Raw genomic sequence first — 24,861 nt, 5'->3', positions numbered from 1 at the left:
TGCTATAGTAGGAAGACAACAATAGGAGATAATATTCATATATAGAGCAACTTTAACAACCATATAGAAATCTGGACAAGAAGCCAAAAAGTAGCCCAACTCCTACTTCCAGTCTGCCCCACTTTCAAGCACAGGAGTGGAGAGGAGCTCAAAATAGTGTGGAGAGGATCTGTGGTCATCCTGAAAGTAGCCCATTCTAGCATAATGGCAGCATGCAAGGGCTCCAAAGGCCACCTAACTAGGTATGTAAAATAGTATCATTATGAAATAGCCAGTCTCTATGCATAGTGAAGTTAGAACAATATCTGGAAATAGGTTGCAGAGCTCACATAGGCTGGCTTTTTGCACTGACACTGTACATGTCTGATGGCGAAGAAAGTACTTAGCCACTAGTCCAATGGTTGGGGACTTGGAACTCACTATGAACCCTGGGGCTATGGAATGGCTTTTCTTCCCTGTCCTGGCCCCTCCTCCTCTTCCCCTCCCTCATCCTTGTTGAAAGCACACTCCTGGATCTGCCGGTCCAGCTCAGAGAAGCTTCCTTCCTGGTCTGAGCTGTTGTCTGTAGTGTAATCAATCTCCTCCATGCAGGGGGGCTCATCATCCAGTTCTGAAGTGATGCTGCTGCTGCTGCTGCATCTGCCATGGGTTCCCAGGAAATGGGAGAAGAAAGGAAGGTGAGGGAGGGAAGGAAGGAAAAGGGGATGAAAAATACAGAAGGGGAGGGAAACAGAGAGAGAGGTGGGGAGAAAGGAGAGGGAAATGAAAAGTTACAAGGAGTATTTACAGGTGATTGGAAAGAAAGAATGAAAGTTATCTTCTCTGAGTTGTAATCGCAACAGCCCCTGCTCTTCTAAATGTGTTGCAGACAACATTCAACCATTATTTTGAGATGGAGGAGGAAATCACATAAAAATTTTTAGGGTTCTTTCCTCCTTTGCAAGGAGAGTCTGCATTTCTAAGTCCAATCAGGAGATCTCCAGTCTGAAGAGGTGGACAACCTCACATATTTAAGATCCCCAGAGACTTTTAGGCTTAAAATGAAACAGAGAAGGGTGTCACTGAATATCAGAGAATGCCATGTCAACTATGCCCAGGAAGGGTAGAATTGGAATTCAGGTAGCAAAGACCAAAAGCTTTAATGTTTCCTACTGTAACTCATAGCACTCTGAGTCTGTGCATAGCTCTCCTTCATTATGATGGATGGCTTATTGGAATTAGATAATTAATCCAGGTTGAAATTAATAAAGGAGGGAGTAAGTGGGCAAACAGCATTCCTTTTCTACTGTGTTTGTGCTTTTCATCACCTGCCTTTTCTCCCTTTTATGTTGGTTTATTCACAAGTGGAAGATCAGCAGGATTTGACCAGTAAGAGGCAGAGGGAATGGACAACAAACTTTGAACACATATTGCAAGCAGGGAATATTTCTTCCCAAGGAACAGTATATCCACTTCATTTGCATGAGGAACCTTCTTTCCTGAAGACTTTCTAATCACTCCCTACTTAGGACCTAACCAATTAGGATTAACAGCGTGCTGGGTTTCTACTCTGTGATTTATAGAAGGCAAGCACTTCATAAATCAGGCAGAGCTGTTCATCCACCTGCCTTGCCATAAACAATGAAAATGGGTAATCAGCGGCATGGTTACATGTTACCTTGGGAAATGAATCAGAGTCCAGTTTCTTAATTGTCTACTGACTGATGGGAGCAGCTTCCATGCTCTCCAGAACTTCAGTATCCTAAACTGAAGGTCTGGTGGGACACTGCCCGCATGGAGAGAAAAGGTAAGAAATATGAACTATGTTTCCACGGCACCACGGCATTAAATTGTTATCATATTTTACAGGCTGAGTTGTGGGTGATAAAGCAGCTGCGTAAAGGAAGGTAAGAGCTGCCCAACTGTAACATGAGCTCAAGTCAGCAAGAACTGATTGCCTTGACTCAACTGTCACCCTACCGCGGGGACTGAGATGACATTCTGTACAATGTCAAGAGGCTGAGTTTAAATCCTGGCTATGAGACCTTGGAAAAACCCTCAGTCTCATAGAATGTCAATAATAACACCTCAGGAGGTGTTGTGAATACTGAATGAGAAAGCGCACAGATGCTATCAACAGAGTGTCTTGCAAAGTACAGGCAATCAACAAATGTTAATTCTACTGAGCTACTATGGAGGCGAAAGACGATGGTGAGACATGGTGTTGCAGGAGGGCAGACACTGTGATTTGTTGGTTCACACCTGGGTTATAACCATAGCAAAACCATTCAGACAGGCACTGCTAATAACTTCTCTGAAGCATCATTTTTATTGTGCTACTTCCAAATTTAGGAACTTGCAAATGACTCTTGCTTATTAATGGCAATATGGTATTGATGGATGGTAGGTTCCCTCCAGGGTCCTGTTGGCAGGAGTCCATGAGTAAATGACAGGGTCAGTCTTTCCCTAATGAGGGCCTGTCTTTCCTTCACTGCGGGGTCTGCTCCAGTCACTCACGGACCTGGAGCTTTCCCACCAAGGCCAAGTTGTCAGGCTGTCCTGGTTGTGATCCTCCCCACATACCAGACCAAATGTTTTTCCAAGCCTTTATTCAGGTAACCAAATCCTTATATCTAAAATGATCTTCCAACTCCTCAAATACAATATATCATTTTTAAAAGTTCATCTTAATTTCCACCAAATGACAGTTTTGATAGCTTCATCTCTTTGAAATTTTTGTCCTTTAAATACGAATCTTCACATCCTTAAATTCTTTTGATCCTTAGCAATGTTTACAGTCGTATTGTGAATAAGGGCCACATGAGACCTCTGTCTCATTCTATATTATTCTATAGAATGCCTACAGTGGGCTGAGAAGATAGTAGACCTACAATAAACAGTTGCCAAATTGAACATATAACATAGATATATGTAGAAAAATATGTGCTTTGGACTGTCTTTAGGGGAATTAATTTTTTCTTGAGTTCTTTTTCAAAGATTTTATATACAAATTAAGCCATAATTATCACATTAGTGCATTTTACTGATTTAAAATAAATATGGTTTGTCACTGAGATATATAACATAAAGTAAATGTATAATATAATGGGAAGTTACATTTTATACCTATATGATATATAGGTACATATATACATATACATATATATGTATATGATTCATGTACATAAAGACCTAAAAAACTTTAATTATGTCTCTCACTCATTTTCCAACTAAAGTATAAGTATTCTAATAAATTAGAAAATGAAATTACATATTGAAGGACTTTCTCTTATAGACAGAGAAGCACTTCTCTTTTTTTCTCCTGATAAATTATCCTGGATATTTTAAAACAAACATATGAAGACTCTGAAATGTAGATGAAATATGGAGGTAAAGAAGCAAATGAGATGAAGTCTCATCAAATGGAGAATTTGGTGGTGAACTCCCTGTCTTTTCTCTTTGCCTCTTACATTCCTGGCTTGGAGCTAGACAAGCTGACAATGGAAATACTAACCAGTGTGGACAAAATGAGCCCCAAGAGCTAGTTCCCTCTAGTAGGATAGTAAGGAAAGAGGCAGCATAGCAAGGAAGATGAGTTTACCCAATACTAGCCCTCCTCAAGCCAAACACCACAAAAAAACCAGTGAGCTCGCACCCACTCCACCAAAAGAACCAAGGAGCCTAGACTTCTACTCTTATTAGACTGTAACAAGGTGCCCACAATCCCTTCCTATCTCTCAAGCTGAGGTGTCAGAGAAGGTAGATTAGGTATCCAGAGCTTTCATTCCCAGTGCACGAGAATGAGGTCCCTTACCCATCAAAACCAATGGAGGCTGTGGGGGAACCTGGGCGTCCATGCACAACTGTTAGTACCAAGACTCACCCCACCAATGACAGTGGAGAATAGCAGCAGGGCCTTCTCGCCCCTCTGACCCAGAGTGATATTAGTGAAGGCCTAGGAGGGACCTGAAACTCTCCCCTCTGCCCAGCAGTAACAAGGGGCCCTCACACGCAGGATGTCAATGTGGCTGAGTGGGGTACTGAGTCTTTCACCCCCACTTGGCTGTACAAAGTCCCTTCTTCTCCTGTCCGGGTTGTGCCAGAGGAGCCCAGTTCAAACAGAAGTTTCAAATAAAAATCTTAGTTTCATAAAATAATTCTCAAAATGTCCAGGTTTCAATATAAAATTATTCATCACACCAAGAATCAGGACAACCAATAGATAAAAACACTGACATAACAGAGAAGTTAGAATCATCCAGTGAGGATTTTAAATGATATCTTATATCAGACATATGATATAGGCATATCATATATGTGATATATGATATAAACAAAATATAAAGAAAAATCAAATGAAATTTTAGAAGTGAGAAGTGTACAATAACAAATGTAAAACATGGCAAAGAAATAGAAAGTCTTGCAGAGAAATAGAAGGTGTGAAGAAGAATCAGGTAGAAAGTTGAAAACTGAAAAATAAAAATCAATAAATGAATAAAAAATTCAGCAGACAGGCTTAACAGAAAGGAAGAAACAGAGGAAAGATTTGGTGGACTTGAAAATAAAACAATAGAAATCACTCAATCTGAACAGAGTGAAAATAGACTAAACTAATGATCAGGACACAAAGACCCTGTGCACTATAACAAAATATCTAACATTCATTCCATCAGAGTCTCAAGAAGAAGAAAATCTGAAAATATATTCAAAGTAATGGTGAAAACTTCTTAGATTTGGCAAAAGACATAAGCTTACAAGTACAAGAAACTGAGAAAACCCCAAAAAAGATAAACTCAAAAATACTACACCAAGACAGATTACCACCAACCTTCTGAAAACCAATGACATGTCAAAAATCTCAAAGGCAGTTAGAGAGAAACTTTAGGGAAACAACACTAAAAAAAAAAAAAAAAACATATTTGAATGGCACCAGAGTTCTCCTCAGAAATCAGAGAGGCTAGAAGAAAATGGCACACTCACTCTTCATGGTTAAAAGAAAAGAACCATCAGCCCAGAATTCAAAAATCAGGGAGGAAAAATCTAAAAACGAAGGGAAAATTAAAGGCATTCTTATAGGAAGTAAAGTTTTGAGAATTTGTTGCCAACAGACCTACCTTGTAAGAATGGCTTAAAGGAACACTCTAAACAGAGATAAAATAATAAAAGAAGAAATTTTAGAACATAAGGAAGAAGGAAAGAACATAAAAAAGAGTAAAAATATGGATAAATACAATAGATTTCCCTTTAACTCAATGTTTGAAAGTTGAAGCAAAAATTATCAAGTTGTGTGACATAGTTCTCCTTGCATTATACAACACTTAAGATCATTATATGACCAATGGAGGTAGAGGGATGTAAGTTTTCTACAGTTTGCTTGAACTGGTAAAACTGTGACATCAGTTGATTATAACAAGTTGTGTGTATACAATGCAGTATCTTCAGAACTAAAAACGTTATACATAGAGATACACTCAAGAAGCTATAGATAAATTAAAATGGAATTTAAAAAAATATCTACTGACAGAAGCAGGAGAAAGAGAGATAAAAATGGGAGAGACAAAGTACAAATAGGAAAAGAATAAATGGAAGGTTTAGCCCTGATATACTAATAACATTAAATGTAAATGTTGAGATACACCAATTAAGCGAGATTGTCAGAGTGGATTAAAAATGTGATCAAACTATATGCTGTCTATAAAATCACTTAAAGTATACTGACATAAGTACACTGAAAGTCAAAGAATGGAAGAAATGTTCTGTACAAACATTAATTTAAAAAATAACAGATAAAGTAGTCATCAGTGTGAAGGAAATAACCAGGGATATAAAGGTATATGATGATAAAAATGTCCACGCATCAAGAAGTCATGGCACCCCTGTAGGTGTGTACCCCAAACAAAGCTGTATAAATATGTGAAGAAAAAACTGACAGAACTGAAAGGAGAATTAAACAAATCTATAATTATAACTCAAGACTTCAAAATTCCTTTCTCAATGGTTGACTAAACAACTAGACAGAGAATCAGCAACAAAACTATGAACCAACAAGATATAACTAACATTAATAAAATACTTCACCCTAAATAACAGAGTACATATTCCTCTCCAATGCACGTAGAATATATACCCATATAGAACATATCCTCAGCTCTACATAAAACTCCATAAATTTGGGGGCGCCTGGGTGGCTTAGTCGGTAGAGCGTCCGACTTTCGCTTGGGTCATGATCTCGCAGTTCGTGGGTTCAAGCCCCGCGTCGGGCTCTGTGCTGACTGCCAGCTCAGAGCCTGGAGCCTGTTTCGGTCTGTGACTCCCTCTCTCTCTGGCCCTCCCCTCCTCACGCTGTCTCTCTCTCTCTCTCCTAGAAATAAAAAAAAAAAAAAAAACAAAAAAAAACCTCCATAAATTTAAAAGGAGAAAGATTGTACAGGGTTTATTATCTGACCACAATGGAATTAAGCCAGAAATTGAAAACAGAAAGACAAAAGGAAAGTTCTCAAACACTTAGAAAGTAAGTATAAACACTACTAAATAATGCAGGAGGTCAAATAGGATATTTCAAGGGAAAGAAAGAAAATACATCGAGTTGAATGAAAATGCAAATATAACCTAATAACCTATCAAAATCTGTGGGACATAGAGCCATGGTGAGAGGGTTATATATAGCAGTAAATGCTTACCTTAGAAAAGTCTAAAATCAAAAATCTAGGTTACTATCTCAGGAAGTAGAAACATAAGAGAAAAACAAACCCAAAGCAGGTAGGGAAAAAAAGATGGAAATAATAAAGAAATAGAAACCAATGTAATTGAAACAGAAAAACAATAGAGAAAATCAATGAAAGAAAGAGCTGAGTGTTTGGGGAAAAATCTATAAAATTGACTAACCTCTAACAAGACTAACAAAGAAAAGAACAAGGAAGCCCTAAATACCAATATCAAAAACGAAACAGGACTAGCACTACAGACTCTGCAGGCATCAAAAGGATAAGGGGATACCACAAAAAACTCTATGCACATAAATTTGACAATGTAGATTATATGGACCAATTCCTCAAAAATTGAAAACTACAACAATTCAGCTACTATGAAATAGTTCACTTGAATAGCTCTATAACTATTAAGAAAACTGAACTTATAATTTAAAACTCTCAAAAAAGAAATAGCTAGCCCTAGGCCCAGATATTTTCATGGAAGAATTCTACAACATGATTAAAAAAGAATTAACCCCAATTCTACACAATCTTTTCCAGAAAATAAGAGAAAACACTTCCTGTTCATTTTATGAGTCAAGTATCACCTTGATACTAAAACTAGACAAAGACACTAAAAAGAAAGAAAACTACAGACCAATATCCCTTATGAATATAAATCCTTAACAAACTGTCAGCAAATTGAGTTCAGCGTTATACGAAAAGAGAAATATATACCCTGACCCAGGAGAGTTAATTCCAGGGATTCAAGACTGGTTCAATTGAAAAATCAATCAGTATAAGCCATACATTAATAGGCTAATGAAGAAAAACACATGAGCATATACATTTATGCAGAAAATTCATTTGAAAAAATTCAACACCTTTTAAAGACAACTCTCAGAATACATAGTCATAAAAGGGGACTTCCTGGCCTTGATAAAGAACTCATACGAAAACTCACAGCTAACATACTTCATAGTGAAAGACTGGATGCTTTTCCCTACAATCAGGAACAAGTCAAGATGTCTACTGTCATCACTGCCATTTAACTATGTTGCCATTCAACACAGTCAGCTCAAGTTAGCTCAGGGAAGGAGAGAATACAAAGGCATACAGATAGGAAAGCAAGAAATGAAACTACTTCTATTTTGGGAATGTACTAAAACAAAAACTATCAAAGAAGCAAAAATAACCTCTAGAACTATAGGCGAGGTCAATGAAGTCATAGTAACAAGATCAGCATACAAAAATCAATTATACTAATAACAATGAACATTTTAAAATCACCAAACTTTTATAACCACTAAACAAAACTGAAACACCTAGGCATTAATAAAACAAAACATATGCCAGACTTGTATGCTAAGAAATGCAAAAAGAAAGCTGATGACCGAAATCTAAGAAGATTTAATAAATGGAGAAATGGATGTAGCTTAGGAGACAAAACATTGCAAAGATGGCAATTTTCCCTGAATTGATACACAAATTTACACAGTTCTTATCAAAATTCCAAAAATGCTTTTGTTGATGTAGTTAAGGTTATGTGAAAATTCATGTTGAAAGGCCAAAGAAACAGCAAAAACAATTTTGAAAACAAAAATAAAGTAGGAGAGAGGAATCACTCCAGTCAATTTCAGGACATATTATATAGCGACAGTTATCAGGACTGTACAATTCTAGCAGAGTGATAGACACATAGATCAACAAAAGAGGACAGAGAACCCAAAATCTATCCATACAGGTAGATTTAATAATGTACCAATTTTAATAATCTATCCAACTTATTTTTGACCAAAGTATAAAACTTATATTTTGACCAAAGTACAAAAGAAACTCAACCACTAGGAAAGTGTATAATTTTACATTTTATAAAAAGACCAGAGATTTTGCAAAAGAAAGACATCAGCAAAAACGCAAAACCTCAAGAAATCTAAGACTATTTGTTTTCCTTAGAGAGGTGCAGGTTGGGCAGGGGGAAAATGTTATGTGAGAAAGTCTAGGCAACTCAAAGATGAAACAGAATAGAGATCTCAAAAACGAGAAAGCCATGGTCAGAAAAATGTTGATGAGCATAGAGCTATGTTAAATATATAAGACTGATCTGAAAATGTTGTTTATAAAATGGAATATAAATGTTATAAATCTTATCAATGTAAAAAATGATGTTATAACTAATACAAATAATGTATGAATTGGAAAAGGAAGACAAATCAGAATTGTTGATCATTTACATTTACATTTACTGAGCGACTCAGTAGGTAATATGTGAAGTTCAAAAATAAAAACAAGAAGTAGAGACTTAAGTTTAAGAAAGTAATGTTAACAACGTAATAATTAGAAAACTCAATTGCCGAAAGGGGGAACAACTTGAGGAACTAAAGAAAACACAGATAATACAGAAGATTTGGGCCCCTCAAATTGTACTTTGAGTATAAACAGAATGATTCTGGTTGGTGCAACCCTCTCTCCCTCATTAGAAAAAAGCATAAAATGACCATCTAGGTAATTCTTTCAAAAGCCTGGGTACATGGAGGAGGTGAAGAATACAGCCTACTGAAGGTGCACACCAATAAAAAATTACAGATCATGTAAAGAAATAATTCACTTTAAGCAAGAATCTGTGGCAATAATAAAGCAGCAAAAGCAGATATCTGCAAACCTGAAATAATATGACCATCTGGGAAGAGAGTACAGAATAAAGATGTTTAAAATGATAAGCAGGAGCACCTGGGTGACTAAGCTGACCAAGTGTCTGACTTTAGTTCAGGTCATGATCTCACAGTTCATGAGTTTGAGCCCCACATCTGGCTCTGTGCTGACAGCTCAAAGCCTGGAGCCAGCTTTGGATTCTGTGTCTCCCTCTCTCTCTGCCTTTCCCTGCTCCCACTCTGTGTCTCTTTCTGTCTCTCTCCCAGAAATAAATAAACATTAAAAAAAAAGTAAATGATTAAGGGATTAGAATAAATCCCAGAAGCATAATGAAAGAATTATACCTTTTTTTAAATTTTTTAATTTTTTTAAAAATTTATTTCTGAGAGAGAGAGAGACAGCATGAGAAGGGGAGGGTCAGAGAGAGAGGGAGACACAGAATCTGAAACAGGCTCCAGGCTCTGAACTGTCAGCACAGAGCCCAAAGCAGGGCTCAAACCCACGAATCATGAGATCATGACCTGAACCAAGGTTTGACGCTTAACTGACTGAGCCACCCAGGTGTCCCAAATTATATCTCTTGGGGAAAAAAAAGGCGAATGTGGAAATTGAACAGATTACCTCTAGAAGAAAAAAAGATACAATAAACATCTCAATGGAGCAGTTCCACAGCACAGAAGACACAGCTGAACAAAGAATTCATAAACAAGAAGATAGTTGTACACAAGGGATTTTAGTTTAAATTGGTAAGGGGCAATCTTCAAAAATATAACAGTTAGAAGATGTTACTTCTCAAATTGAGGAAATACTCTGCAAAGCAAGAAATTTTAAGAAACAAAATGAAGTCCAAAATGATGCACATCAGGAAAACTACCAGTAAAAACTGAGCAGATAAAATAAATCAGGAAAGATAAGACAGATTGCCCTTAAATGAATGACATTTAAAGCAACAGATTTCCCCTTATTTAAAAAAATTTTTAATGTTTTATTTATTTTTGAGAGAGAGAGACAGAGACAGCGTGAGCAGGGGAGGTTCAGAGAGAAAAGAAGACACAGAATCCAAAGCAGGCTCCAGGCTCTGAGCTGTCAGCACAGAGCGCGACGCGGGGCTCGAACCCAGGAACAGTGAGATCATGACCTGAGCCAGAAGTTGGATGCCCAGCTGACTGAGCCACCCAGGTGCCCCAACAGATTTCCCCTTAAAACACAGACAAATAAAGCAGGGGAACTAGGTAAAGGGAACTCTGTGACATCTGGGGCCATTTTCCTATAAACCTAAATCTACTCCAAACTACAAAATTTAATTTTAAAAAATTTTAAAAGTGATGGCAATGTTACACCTAGCCAGAAAAAAAAAAATAAAAAAAAAACAGAAAAAACAAAAATGAAACAATACAAAAAACCACCACAAAACAATGAATTAATGTCTTCAAAATGCTGAGGGAAAACAAACCTCAGGCTGGAGTTATAGGCTAAAATATAAAAAAAGAAAACTTTAGTTTTTATAAATGAGGGCAAAATAAATACATTTTCCCCACACATGGATCATCACTGAAAGAACTGCTAACGTGTATACTTCTATAAGGAGGAAACTGAATTCCTAAGGAAGAAATACGATCCTGAGAAATGATTTTGTAAAAAAAAAAAAAAAAAGGTTGCTAAACATGGGATCATGCAAAAAATATATTCCTACAGTCTGACCATGGTTGCATTTCAACAGTGAGAAGAGAGTGACTTAAAATAGTGACCAAGAGAGTGTGAGCAGAAGTGACATTTGACACGTTGCAGCCTGGCCTTGGAGGTCCCTGAATGAGCAAGCAATCCTCCATAGATTCTACAGTTTCTAATATTATATCATATCATATCGTATCATGTTATATGTTATATATTTATTATATTATATTATATATTCATATGCCATAAAACGATTATTTTAGTGAGAAAAATGATGTTAAAATGTTTTTAATCTAAAAGATAAAAGAAAGTTTGGGAGAAAAAAGGGAAAGATGTAAAGAAAAAAAGGAAAGAGTAAGGAGAGAAAGGGAGGGAAGGGAGGGAGGGAAGGAAGGAGAGAAGAGAGTGAGGAAGGGGGAGGGAAGGAAGGAGAGAAGGGAGTGAGGAAGGGGGAGGGGAGGGAGGGAAGGANNNNGGGAAGGTGGGGGGAGGGGAGGGAGGGAAGGAAGGAGAGAAGAGAGTGAGGAAGGGGAGGGAAGAAAAGGCAGGGAGGGCGGGAGGGAGGAAAGGGGATAGACAGAGAGGATAAACTGCTAGAGGCAGGGTCCCTGCAAGGGTCAGTCAGGGTTGCTATATATATCCTGCAACAGCTCAGTCCACTATCTTATTTCCTTTGAACAAAATTGCTCACGCCTGGTAAAATGCTAGTAAAATTGTCCTTGACGTTCCGGCCTACCTATCTCGTCTTGAAGGCAAAGCTCGCATCCCATGTCTTCTTTGAAATCTTGGCCAAGAACAGTGGCCACTCTCCTTTCTTCCTCTTGTTCAAGCACGTACTCTCTGATGTGTGGCTTACATTACTGTCTAATATTACTGTCACTGTTAATAAGCGATTCTATGTGGATTGATCTTTGGCTAATTGCCAGACGGCCAGTGGCACTGTCCTCTGGCCCAAGGCAGTGAGGAATACCTCATGGGTAGCACACTGGCCCCCTCTCATTAGCTGTTTGCTCATTCTAGGCAGTTCCTCACCCTCCTAAAGAGCCTCACCCTAATGTTAGTCCAGCACACCAGAAGAGTAAATAGAGCCCTGGCATCCAGGGAGAACTTTCTAAAGGCAGCATTCTCCACAGCAGGGAGCAGGCTTGAGTTTCCAAAATGAAGGTATGAAGGTGCCGACACCATCAGGAGTTGCTCTCTGCAGCTTACAGATTCAACTACCTTAGCTCCTTCTCTCTCTCTCTCTCTCTCTTTTTCCCAAACTGATGAATTCAACAAGAAAGAATCACAAAATCCAAGTAACATTAAATATAAATAAAAGGAACTGGGGCATCTGGGTGCCTCAGTCGATTGAAAGCGTCCGACTTCGGCTCACATCATGATCTTGTCGTTTCTGAGTTCCAGTCCCGTGTTCCACTCTGTGCTAATAGCTCGGAGCCTGGAGCCTGCTTTGGATTCTGTGTCTCCCATTCTCTCTCCCTCCTCTCCCCTGCTGGAGCTCTTACTTTCTCAACAACACATATTTAAACATATATTTAAAAAATAAAAGGAATAACTTTACACAGAAATCAAACTGTTTCCATTAGCTCCTTTTTTTAACGTTTATTTATTTTGAGAGAGAGAAAGAGCACAAGTAGGGGAGGGGGAGAGAGAGAGAATCCCAAGCCGACTCCACACTCTCAGCGTAGAGTCTGACACTGGACTCGAACCCACAAATAGTGAGATCATGACCTAAGCCGAAGTCAGATGCTTAACTGAGCCACCGAGGCACCCCAGTGGGGTGCTCCTTAATCCCCAGATGCTGGAAGTGTATGGAGAAAAACCTGAAAAGTGATTTCATTTCTTCCTTTTCACAAGGATGTTTTTGATATCCTGGAGACACACATACAAAAGTCAGTTTGGATGGTGTTGGAGAATCACGTGGTACAGTAGGAATAATGTAAATCCGAAATAAAACATACACTTGGAGTCAGATAAAGAATTAGCGCTTCAAATCTTGGCTTCAAAGACCAAGTGAGAAACAGAAATTTACCTTCTCTGTGCTCCATTGTCTTCATCTATAAAATGGATCTTACTAGCTTTCTCCTTGAAATGATATGACGGGGGATGCAAATTTCCTAGCACAAAACCACGACTGAATTTTTATTCCCCTTTCCTTTCCATAGTGTTTGCAGACAAGGCCTGAAAATATTTTTATCCTGGGGAGTTCATCATCTTCCTCCTCAAATATAAACCCAATAAACGCAGCTTGCAAACAGTTTCTAAGCAAAGCCATTAAGAAGCCTCCATCCCTTGCAATTCTTCCAAGCCAGCCAGTACGGCAATTTGCAAATTTATGATGTGATAGATAGAATTTCTTTGTTTTGATTTTTCATTTGCATATTTATTGAGATATGACGATCTTAATTAGTTCTGCCTTTTTTGTTTTGTTTGTTTTCTTGGTTGGGAAGAGACAGCTTTCTATAGTGCAAAATAATTCTGAATGCTAACAGGGTGACCAAAACCCAGCCTGTGGCATTCCTCTGTGTTGATGCTGCTTAAAATGCAGCTTTGTGGATTCTCTTTTCACTTGTTTCCTCTTTAAATGCTGAGGTAATGCTAAAGACTTGGGTGAATGCCAGACCTCAAGAGGCAGCCACCTACTGGGAAGCAAGAGAACACTCTTAAAATTCCAGACACTTACACTCATTTTCCATGTTCTCCCCAGACTACCTATCAACCATCACCCATCATCCTCCTGAAAAAGCCAAGCCCTACCAAATGCCAATTCGAAATGCAGCCCTGTAGCATTGTGCCTTTTGAGAGAAGAAAATGCAATGGAATTTTCTGGGCAGCTGCATCCCAGGGGAGTGTATGGACACTCTACTCACTTTGGGCTTTTTGTCCTTGACCCTCTATTTACTTTCTTCAGGAGCAGAGCTGTGAATTCTGTGCCCCATCTGAGAGTCACGGGCAGCCTAACTGATAAGAGTTAACCACGTAAAGACAGACGGATTATGCCCAGTATGAATATCTCACCATCCATCATCACCCAGAACAATTAGCATGATTCCCTCGAGTTTCCCATTTGCCAAGTTCTTCACACCATCACAAAGTCTGTCACCGATTCAACACTCATATGAGGAAAGATATCATTTATTATTTCCCTGGGATTTGGGCTTTTTTTTTGGATTTGTTTATTAAAATAAACCCACTAATGGAGAATTTCCTGTATACGGAGTAAAGCACTAGGCACCACTGGTAAAGGGGGAAAAAAAATAGGCCTGCCAATCACCTACTGGGTGCCAGAATGCTTTGCATTTACTTTCATTTCATTTAAAATGCAAACAGATATACATATCTATGGGGACGATATTATGATTCGGATTATACAGTTGGGAAAAGGGAGACCTTGGTATTTAGGAAATGTTCTCATTATTGTAAAGCTACACAAGGCACTGAAGATGTCTGATAATCATATAAGACCAAGTTTCTGTATCCCTCAATTTAATCAATAGATATTGACATATAAAATCTACTTTGCCTGAGGACACAATGGAAGGAGATATTAATTCAGCCCAAATCAAAGTCATGGGCTCTGTCACGTGGTTCAGAGGTCTAGAAAACATCCAACCCCATTCTCACCCAAAAGTCATGGCAATAAATGTCCTCCTTATTGACCAAGGGAATCTGTGACGGTGTGGGTTATGCAATCCAAGTCCTTCACAAAAATAGAAATACAGACTAAAAAAGGATGAGAGTGAGTTAGTGAGAAAAGAAAGCAAAAGTAGGGACAGACAGAGAGACAGAGAGAGACAGAGACGGAGATGGCATGGGAGGTGTTTGTAAAACATGCTCAACCAGTTCTGGTTGTCAGCAGGGTTTTTTTTCCCCTTCAGTTCTCCTAACTTCTATGAGAAGTGAGGTGACTTAAAGTGGCCTGAAAAAATATGTAGGGTGCTGGTTCACTGTGGAGGGTCATCAAGAGCTGAAAAATTTGGCAAATGTGCGACTGAAGATTTTTGAGGGAAGCACTGAGGTTTCAGACATTCACTTTAAAGGATTCATCTAGAATGGCTGATGAAGTACCATGAGCCAAGTCACATTCATTTGCTCAGTCCTTTTTGTTAGAAACTGACCTGGTGGTAAAACAGAGTTGGGGTCTGTGATGTAGGGTTGGCTATACTCCTTAGCTAAGTGACCTAGAAAAGTTAACTAGCCCACAAAGGTATCCAATTCAAGAGCATTATGACCTCATGCCAACTGACTAAAGAAGGTGTTTGTGGGCAAGTCAGTTTGTCACTTGAAAAATGAACGGTGATGGTCATTCAGGCTACTATTGTTACAGTGTTCAGAAGATACCCACTCTCATATAGGCTCTCTACTGTTGTCACGATATTTTCTCATTGAAGAGCTCCAAATGCATCCTCTTGAATCTTTGTGGACAACTACTAAAGAACTACAGCATAATGAGGCAAGCTAAAATATTTTGCCATTTGATACATTCCCCTGAGCAGTGGAACACATAGGGCCATGTATGTTTCAATGGATCAAAACAAAACAAAAACAAAAAAACCACTCTACAGTAGCACCAAACAATCAAACTGTGATTGTGTCTCACTCAATTACACTGCTGTAACACTCACCATTATCTTTCAAGAACTTGAAAAAGAACATTTTCTCACTGGAAAAAAAAATCAGAACATCTAAGAGAATTATACATTTGCCGAAACCACTTAGATTTCTGTGTAACATTTGGTACAACTTTCTGTGCTAAGAGGTATCGCCGCTCCAGTGTTATGTTAGAAGTACTTTCCTTTTCTTATATGCTTCAAAACCACAAAGAAATAAACCTGGTTACCAGAAATAAAGTAAACAACATATCAAGGATAAATCATGTGATGGGAAAGGTCAGGGGTGGTTTCTCAGCAAAAACAAAACAAATGAAGAAATTTAAAAATGTGGACATAGGTTGTGATCTTTGGAAAAGTTAAAAGGTAATCTGTTCATTTATGTTCTGACTCATAATTTTATAGACATATCTCCTTAAGTGCCACTCTGCACTTATTTGTTATAGAACTCTTAATGTTATAAATGTTTATATATTGTTGGTCTCACACTGGAAATGAACGCTATTTATTGCTCTCAGCCAAAGAAAGCCCTATGCCATTCTGCATTTCCCTTATTTCAGAAAGTGCTCATTTTTTAACTCCTCCACACTTTTCCCTTTCTGACATGATTTTATGTTCTGGCGAACAGTTTTGACTCCTAATGGCTCACAAAAGACATGCAAATAATAGTGCAGGAGGTGCAGACAGTGAATACTGGTTTTAAAGCAGCTTGAGGCATAAGCGCATTTAAGGAAATTAAGGGTAAGGAAACAGATGGTAATATCCAAGGCCAACTGATATCTCTATGGAGGTCACAAAGGAAACCACCCCACACCCTTCCATCCCCAGAAAAACGCTGTTTTGCGTCTGTATCTCCTTTGGTTACCACACTCTCTCCTATATTTGTTGACACCTATAAGCCTAGATATAATTCTGGTTGAGATCACTTCTGATAGAACCAGATGCATCCACATGGCTAGTTAGCCTGGATGGTCCTGAGGATGATGCTCTGATAAAGTCTGTGGCAAAAGAATGGGTCATGGCCCATGTTACTCTCTTCCCCTTGCTGGTCCCAGGACTAAAGTTACTATGTACTCCTTGAGCCCAAAGAGAAAGAATCTAGCTTTCCAGAACCTTGTGACGCTCACAAGGATGCACCCTCTCTTTCCAGTCCTTGGCATGGACAGGTGGGAAGAGTGATGAGAGACTGTAACCCTAAACTCCTCTTCTTTATTACATTTCCAACCCATTCTTCCATAGAGGGTTTAGAGTAAGTAGTTGGGATATTACAACATGGTGGGGAGGGGGTAGGTTTCACATCATTGTGAATCTATGCTTCTCTGCTGAGATCCCTTTATCTAGGGCTTGGGTGAGACATAGTTTCTTTTTTTTGTTGTTAGTTTTTTGTTTTTTTTAATTCCCTCCCCCCCAATCATACTAACTTAACTGGAGATTTGTAGAAGTCCTTTGATATGACAAACAGCTTTATAAGCCTAACTGTATACTGTAAGATACCTAACCCCAATTGTAAGATTCATCTGTAGCTAGAAGAATCTGGAGTGATTGCTGGGACAATGTCAGGGACTCCTCAGTAAAGGAAACGGCAGTGTTAAAGTATAATGTCAGGAACATCTCTAAAGGAACAATGTTATAGGACTTGTACAGCTTTGATTCAAATGACATTTCCATTTCCACAAATACCTCCTCTTTCAACTAAGAATGCTGGTACATATTAGAAACTGAANTGGGGATGAGCACAGAGTGTTATGTGGAAACTAATTTGACAATAAACTATTAAAAAAAAAAGAGAGAGAGAAAAAAAAGAAGAAACTGAAAGCCTCATATAAGAACACAGTAGAATATAGCTTGTGGCAGAAGCTTCTGCAATCTTGGAGGAAGGAGTCTTAGCTGAACAAAAGCATGGGTGAGGTCACACAGGTGGCTTTAAGTGGATAGGTAGGTGAGTGTTAAAGAAGGAGGTATTTCAATAATATTACAATATATAAATGTATAAAATTCCCATATTGTATACCTTAAATTTACACGATGTTATATGTCAAATATATTTCAATCAAAAAGCTATGACTTGAGGGGTCTGGGGGGCTCAGTCAGTTAAGCATTGATTTCGGCTCAAGTCACAATCTCAGAGCTGGTGAATTCGAGCCCTCTGTCAGGCTCTGTGCTGATAGCTCAGAGCCTGGAGCCTGCTTCAGATCCTGTGTCTCCCTCTTTTTCTGCTCCTCCCCAGGACTCTCTCTCAAAAACCAATTAAAAACATTAAAAATTTTTTTAAGAAGCTCTGACTTATGGTTTAAATGATGAAACAGTTTTAAAGTGAGAACCAAGATATATAAATAGATAGATAGATAGATAGCTGGATGGATGGATGGATGGATAGCTAACTAGCTAGCTGGATGGATGGATGGATGGATGGATGGATGGATGGATGGATGGATGGATACATAGATAGATAGATAGATAGATAGATAGATAGATAGATAGATAGATAGATAGAATGGTAGATAGCTGGATGGATAGATAGATAAGACAGATACATACCTTCCCATATATAATTATTTGTATTTTTTGTAGTAAATTGTATTTATGAAGCAGAATCTTTATATAATGTTTAATTTTTTAAATTTAGTATCAATATCTTAAACACATATTATAAGCAAAGTCTTTTCACAGTGGGTACTTTGCGAGCTCTCAGAAAACCTCGGTTGCTTTCTCTACTCCTTAAGTTAATAGAGTTTTGGTTTATATCAATACTGCTATTATAGAGACTTGATATTACATACCTGGGGAGAAAAAGGAGCTTCCGCAATCTGATCTCTACTTATTTCTTTATCCCACTTTCAAGCTATATTCTCCAACATAATCCCTCCATTAAAGTTGGTCCCTCAGCTCTCCTCAAATCCACGCGGGGCTTTGCTATTTCTCTGAATTGGCTCAGAGAAACACATCAACTCTACCTGCAATGTTGTCCTTCTCACCACTGGTAATGGAAACCCTCATACATCTGAAGATCAAGCCCAATTATTATTTACTTGATAAAGAGTCAATCATTCACAGGCTAGAAATAATGACTTATTTGACTTCAGTGCTCTGATTTACTGAACTTTCCCTAAGAGGTCAAAGATGTATTTCAGATTAATGTGTAACTCATTCTTATTCCTTGCCTCACACAGAAAATGCTCAGAATAAATACCAACTAAAGAATGACAGGAAGAAAAAAAAAAAACCCTTTCTTAACACAAGGAAAATGGATTCTGCCCCCAGATTAGGGATAATCCTATGTGTCCCTTGATTTTTACTGGCCATCCACAGAAATTGAAGAGATGAGGTGTTTAAGAAAATTCACAATTTAAATTTTGAAACTGCAGAAGTGACAGTACTAGAAAAGACCACTTCTTTCCAAGATCATTTGCTAAAAGCTCAATTTAATTGGTTTTTTTATGTGAGATTCTAGTTTACTTGCCATAGTGAGATATTTGTGTTTTCTGCCCTAGAAATCAGGTGTTCACAGTTAAAATAAAAGAGGCAGGGGCACCTGGGTGGCTCAGCTAAGTGTCAGATTCTTGGTTTCTGCTCAGGTCATGATCTCACTGTATGAGTTTGATCCCACAACAGCTCTGCACTGACAGCATGCAGCCTGCTTGGGATTCTCTCTCTCTCTCTCTCTCTCTNTTCTCTGTCTCCCTCTCTCTCTCTCTCTCTCTCTCTCTCTCTCTCTCTCCCTCTCTCTCTCCCCCCCTTCCCCCACTCACTCTCTCTCTCTCTCTCTCAAAATAAAAATAAGTAAATAAACATTAAAAAATTTAAAAAGGCAGACATGGATAGAAGTTCAAAATCTGCAACAAAGGGTAGAAGGTGCAGAGTCTATACGAAAAAACAAAATCGGCATTTGCTATTTAAAGACTCTATTTTGTTATCTTGGGAGCTGTCTCCCAAATTCTATGTTTCTATCAGGCTCTCAGGTTTCAGATAAAAGGATTTTGTGTTGCTATTGTTACAGCCTAAAAGAATTCTTTACACAGGCCTTTTTGTTGTAAGAACACAATCAAATCTCCCTGTCTTCTGAAACACCCAGGGATTCCAAGGTGTTTACAGAGCAATGAATTCTGATCTCAGTTGTAAGAAGAAAACCAGAAAGCTATTGGTTTCAGAACAGAGCCACATACGCCACCTCCTACCATCGGGCCTGGGGTGAAAGCCACCATTTTGTGGCTGTCAGATTCTATTTTGGTGGCAAGTTATCTGCAGGCTATCATGTTGACCACACGTGTTTTTCCTGATAATGACGTTATAAGACAGTCAGGTGGAGTGGTCCTGGGCGTCAATGCCATGACCCTCACTGGGAAGAACCACAGGATAAGTGGAACAGGCAGGAAGTAGACATGTAATCAGATATTATATGATGTTAGTTATTTATCGCCTTGATGGTAAAAAGGATCACCCCTCTCTACATCATATATTTTTTAAAAGATAGGAGTTGTTTACAGTGGAGTCTCATCTTGTACAAGCAGACGGCTAAGAAATTGAATGTTTTTCAAGTCTGTGAGAGAAAGTTGTCAGTGCCTGTGGAAGAAAGTTGCCCTAACCCTAACAAGCCAAATTTAATTTATGCCACATGCAATTCTAAGGGAATTTAACTAGTAGGGTGTTAGCTGATAGAATCAATTTTACTATAAACATGACTGCTGACCTTCAAGGAAGTATTTTGATTTGAGCAGTTAACTAGGGACAGTTTGAACTGGGTTAATGAAAAAAGTTATAAATTCAAGTGACAACAAAAGTTGTAAGTTTAATATAGCCTATTTTGGAATATCAAAACATTAACTCAATAGAAGACAGTTTCTGATGATCATATCCATGACAGGACATAGGAGACTATGTTTGTCACATAGGAGTAACAAAATAAAATTGCTGTGGGGGGACTGTGATAATTTGTTATAAACACCGTAATAAAGTACATTATGCAATATATTACAATAAAATTTAATATGATGTATAATACATCATAGCAATTTGGCCCAAGGCAGGAGTCAATAAATATCACTTAACAAAGCCATGATATTGTAGTAACAGAATCATAACAAAGAGCAGATTATACATATAAAGTTATTTCACACATTATATATAATTAAACTATATTTTCTAAATTATTATAATTTTTGTTCAAAAGCTCCTTTAATGTATGTGAAAACAGCACTGTTGCATAGATGTTCTAGCATCATCTGGTAGCATAAGTTATATCAGGTAGTATTTTCACTTACTAATTACTGATTAACATAGCAATAATGACAATAAGGAGCATAATAAAAACACATCTACTGTATTTGAAAGCTTACTGAGAGGCATTTTGCTAGATACATTAAAGAAATTACCTCATTTGACACATTGGCATTACTTTATATTGTTTTTTTTTAAATTTGAGAGACAGAGAGAGAGAGACAGAGAGAGAGTGGAAGCAGGGGAGGAATAAAGGGAAAGAGAGACAGAATTTTAAGCAGGCTCCCTGTTCAGCAACATGGGGATCAATCCATGACTGTGAGATCATGACCTGAGCCGAAATCAAGAGTTGGATGCTCAAACAACTGAACCATCCAGGTGTCCCTATAATTTCTTTTTAACAATTGATTTTAAAATATAAATATTTGATTTCTGATGTTTTTTTTTTTTTCCATGAGTTGAAGTCATACAAACCCTAAACTCACTAAAATTCTTAGGGTTAGTAACTAATTTAATCCATTCGTTAATTCAATGAACATTTATTGATTGTCTGTCTAGGAATTTTCTTTTAGTCATGTATGTATTCATAAATTTAGAAAAAAATGGGGCACCTGGGTGGCTCACTCAGTTAAGTGTCTGACTTCAGTTCAGGTCATGATCTCGTGGTCTGTGAGTTCAAGCTCCGCATCAGGCTCTGCTGACAGATTCTATGCCTCCCTTTCCCTGTATCCCTCCTCAACTTGGGCTCTATCTCACTCTCAAAAATATATAAGCATTAAAAATAAATTTAAAAATAATTTAGAAGAAAATAAGGAGAAGAAAAATATCCCTTAATCTACTTCCCATATACTGGGAGTTATTGCCTGGGAAGTGAATACAGAAGAACCCAGGAGTAGAGTGGGGGTGGGGAGTAGACATACCCAGAGGTCAGCTACAGTGTTGTCCAGTGAATGTTCTAACAGAGAAGCAAGCAAGGCACCCTGCGAGCTCAGTAAGTCTGTCAGAGAGAGGTGTGGAAGCTTTCTCTTGGGATAGAATATGTAAGTTCCTCAAGGCAAAGGGAGGAAAGGCTACTCCAGGGTGAAGAGTAACACATATAAAGACCAGCATTAGAGCTAACAATAGCCAAAGTATGGAAAGAGCCCAAATGTCCATCAACCGATGAACGGATAAAGATGTGTTATATATATACAATGGAGTTACTCAGCAATCAAAAAGAATGAAATCTTGCCATTTGCAGCTATGTGGATGGAACTAGAAGGTATTATGCTAAGTGAAATTAGTCAGAGAAAGACAAATATCATATGACTTCACTCATGTGAGGAATGTAAGATACAAAACAGATGGACATAAGGAAAGGAAATCAAAAATAGTGTAAAAACAGGTAGTGGGACAAAACATAAGAGACTTAAATGTAGAGAACAAACAGAGTTGCTGGAGGGGTAGTGCAAGGGGGGATGGGCTAAATGGGGGAGGGGCACTAAGAAAGACTCTTGTTGAGATGAGCACTGGGTGTTATACGTAGAGGATGAATCACTGGAATCTACTCTTGAAATCATTGTTACACTATATGCTAACTAACTTGGATGTAAATTAAAAATAAATAATTTTTTTAAATGGCCAGCGTTAGAGCACACAGTGATTGTAAACCCTTCAGGGTGCTGGAAGTATAAGCTTTGTGTGGTTGGTGGGGGTACATGAAACTGAGAGTCAAGGGCAGAAGCTGAGGGGCTAGTTAGCCAAGAAAACGAAGTCAGACTTAATTTTATAGGTCATCTTATTTTGTATTTATAAAGAAGATGCTGGAGCACACTCTTCATCCCATTAGCATTAGACATAATTATTTAAATACAACTTGTTAGAGATTAGCTGTTTAATTTAAAAAACATAATTAATTGGAGCAAGGTATTAAATAATAATATTTGACATCATTAATGAGGGTATAATTATATGTGCTATTTAAAAACTTAGTGCAATACCAATATTTTCTCATAAAATGAAGCGAGAATTATTAACTACCAAGCAACTTAGCAACTTGCCTCAATTCATTTTGGGATTCACGTACCTGGCAATAATCGCTCAAATCTAGAAAATCTATTTAAAATTTCTTCACATAAGCTCACATATAAGTGTAAGAAAAATGTAGTATCATGTTCATAAGGAATAGGTTAAGGAAAAAAAATACAAAGGAGGGGGTAGGACTCCCATTAAGTATATATGAATTTATGGAAAGTTTTCTCCCTTTTCTCAGACTTAGGGAGACTTGGGGAAAATGGCCTCAGAGATTTGCCATTTAGCTGTAGAAGGATCACAATGGACCAAGAGAAGTCTGATCCTAATAGATCTGGCCTTGCATTGATCTGGAAGGGGAATGGCAGACCTACTTCACAGAGGACTTAGTAAGTGGTATTCATCATATTTAATACCTTCTATACACTATTCATTGAATTTTCAGAAAGGCCCAATGAGTTAAGTGCTATTAATATGTCTAATTCTTATATAAGAAAAGTAAAGCTCAAAAAGGTTAGGTGACTTGTCTAAGGTCATTCAGCTAATAATTAGTAGCATAAGGAGTGGCACTGAGGTTGTGACAATTCCATACTGGGAGAAATCATGGACTGATTTCAGAAAGGATACAGTTCAAGTCATAATACAGGGAGCCATTAAATGTAGGCATTGGCATATTATTTGATTTGAACACCGCAAGGTAATGGTATATATCTGCTCTTTGCTCTCTGTTATCAAGCAAATAGCATCTATGGGAAATAAGGTTCTGGAAAACCACACTGGCATACTGAATTCTGAGTAAGTCATTAGGAAATGGAGTACAGTGATGTCCCTTCAAAAAACTGCTGTCATCAGATGCCACCATAGACTTGCAAGCAACATGGTGGCATCTAGTTGAACTATATCAAATGGCCCATTTTTGAGGTCAAGAGAGGTCCAATACTGGCAATGTTTGAACTTAATACAATGAGATCTTTCCATTGAAAGGTCACCTTGGCAAGGTGAATGGCATGGAGAAGGGAAAATGGAACAGGAAGAGAAGTTGGAATATTCTTGCAATAATACCGGCAAGAAAGAATGACTGTTTCCAGAAAAAGCAGCGGCTAGAAGAAGAGGTTGATAGGCTCCCGAATCATCTGCAAACCAAACTGGCAGACACCCCGGTGGATGTGAGAAGTGAGAAAGGGAGAACCATCAAGATTTTCAGTAAAAGAAACTGAGAGCATTTACATGAGGTAAAGTTCCTCCTAACATGAAGAATTATTTTTAAAAACATTTTCTTCTTACGCCTCTAGGAGTTATTCTAGATTTCATGTTTGATTCCACACTAATTTAAGAAATGCATTTGTTTTAAAAAACAAACACGCAAAAACAAGAAAAGAAAAGACAATGAAACCCAGGCTCCCAGAGCTGCAAAATTGTACTTAGCACTTTCGATAAGGAAGGAGTAAGGTGACACTGCCTGCCATGCCCACCCAGGGTCCCCCACTCTGCTCTGTGTGGCATGCGGCTTTCTCCCCTCAGCACATGCAGAATCAGCACCTCCCAGAGCCAGGCTCAGGGCCAGCTGCTGCATGTGGGGTGAAGAGAGCACCGTCTCTTCCCTCCTCTGCCCTGCCTAGTAGGTGAGATGGTCAATCCAATGTGCATTTGCAATGAGAAGATGTGAGCTGTGCAGACAAATGGCTGGAGCAGTAATGAGGGTCTTATCTGATCCAGTGTGTGTCAGTTCCCTCTACACACACACACACACACACACTTGCATACATGTACACTCTACATACATGTGCATACCCGTGCCCACCCACATGCATGCAAATGCATTCATGCACACTTACACCCACACGTGCACACCCATCCACATGCACACACACCAATGCACTTTGCACACAGTCATGTTCACTCATGCCTACACCCGTATATGCACCCATGCATCTAGACATCTGCATACATTCATGTGCAAACACTCATGTCTATGCCCACATATATACAAATGCACACACACTTGCCCACAATTCAAATCTATCCCCACCCAT

At 38.3% G+C, this 24,861-nt stretch overlaps 1 protein-coding gene across 1 annotated transcript in view; it reads right to left on the bottom strand.

Annotated features, from left to right (window-relative positions):
* Nucleotides 1–434: 434 nt before the first annotated feature.
* AGBL1 (AGBL carboxypeptidase 1) overlaps nucleotides 435–24,861 on the bottom strand; it is a gene marked incomplete at its 5' end in the record, with an annotated part of 692,079 nt that continues 667,652 nt past the window's right edge. Inside the window, one exon of the mRNA XM_077774253.1 lies at nucleotides 435–639. Coding sequence (XP_077630379.1) covers nucleotides 435–639 — 205 coding nt within the window. The remainder of the gene's footprint in view (nucleotides 640–24,861) is intronic.

This window comes from Crocuta crocuta, unplaced genomic scaffold (genome assembly GCF_008692635.1).
Source record: "Crocuta crocuta isolate KB4526 unplaced genomic scaffold, BGI_CrCroc_1.0 scaffold7, whole genome shotgun sequence".
Lineage (NCBI taxonomy): Eukaryota > Metazoa > Chordata > Mammalia > Carnivora > Hyaenidae > Crocuta > Crocuta crocuta.
Note: the sequence above shows the minus strand (reverse complement) of the source record. Positions and strands in the feature narration are given on the sequence as shown.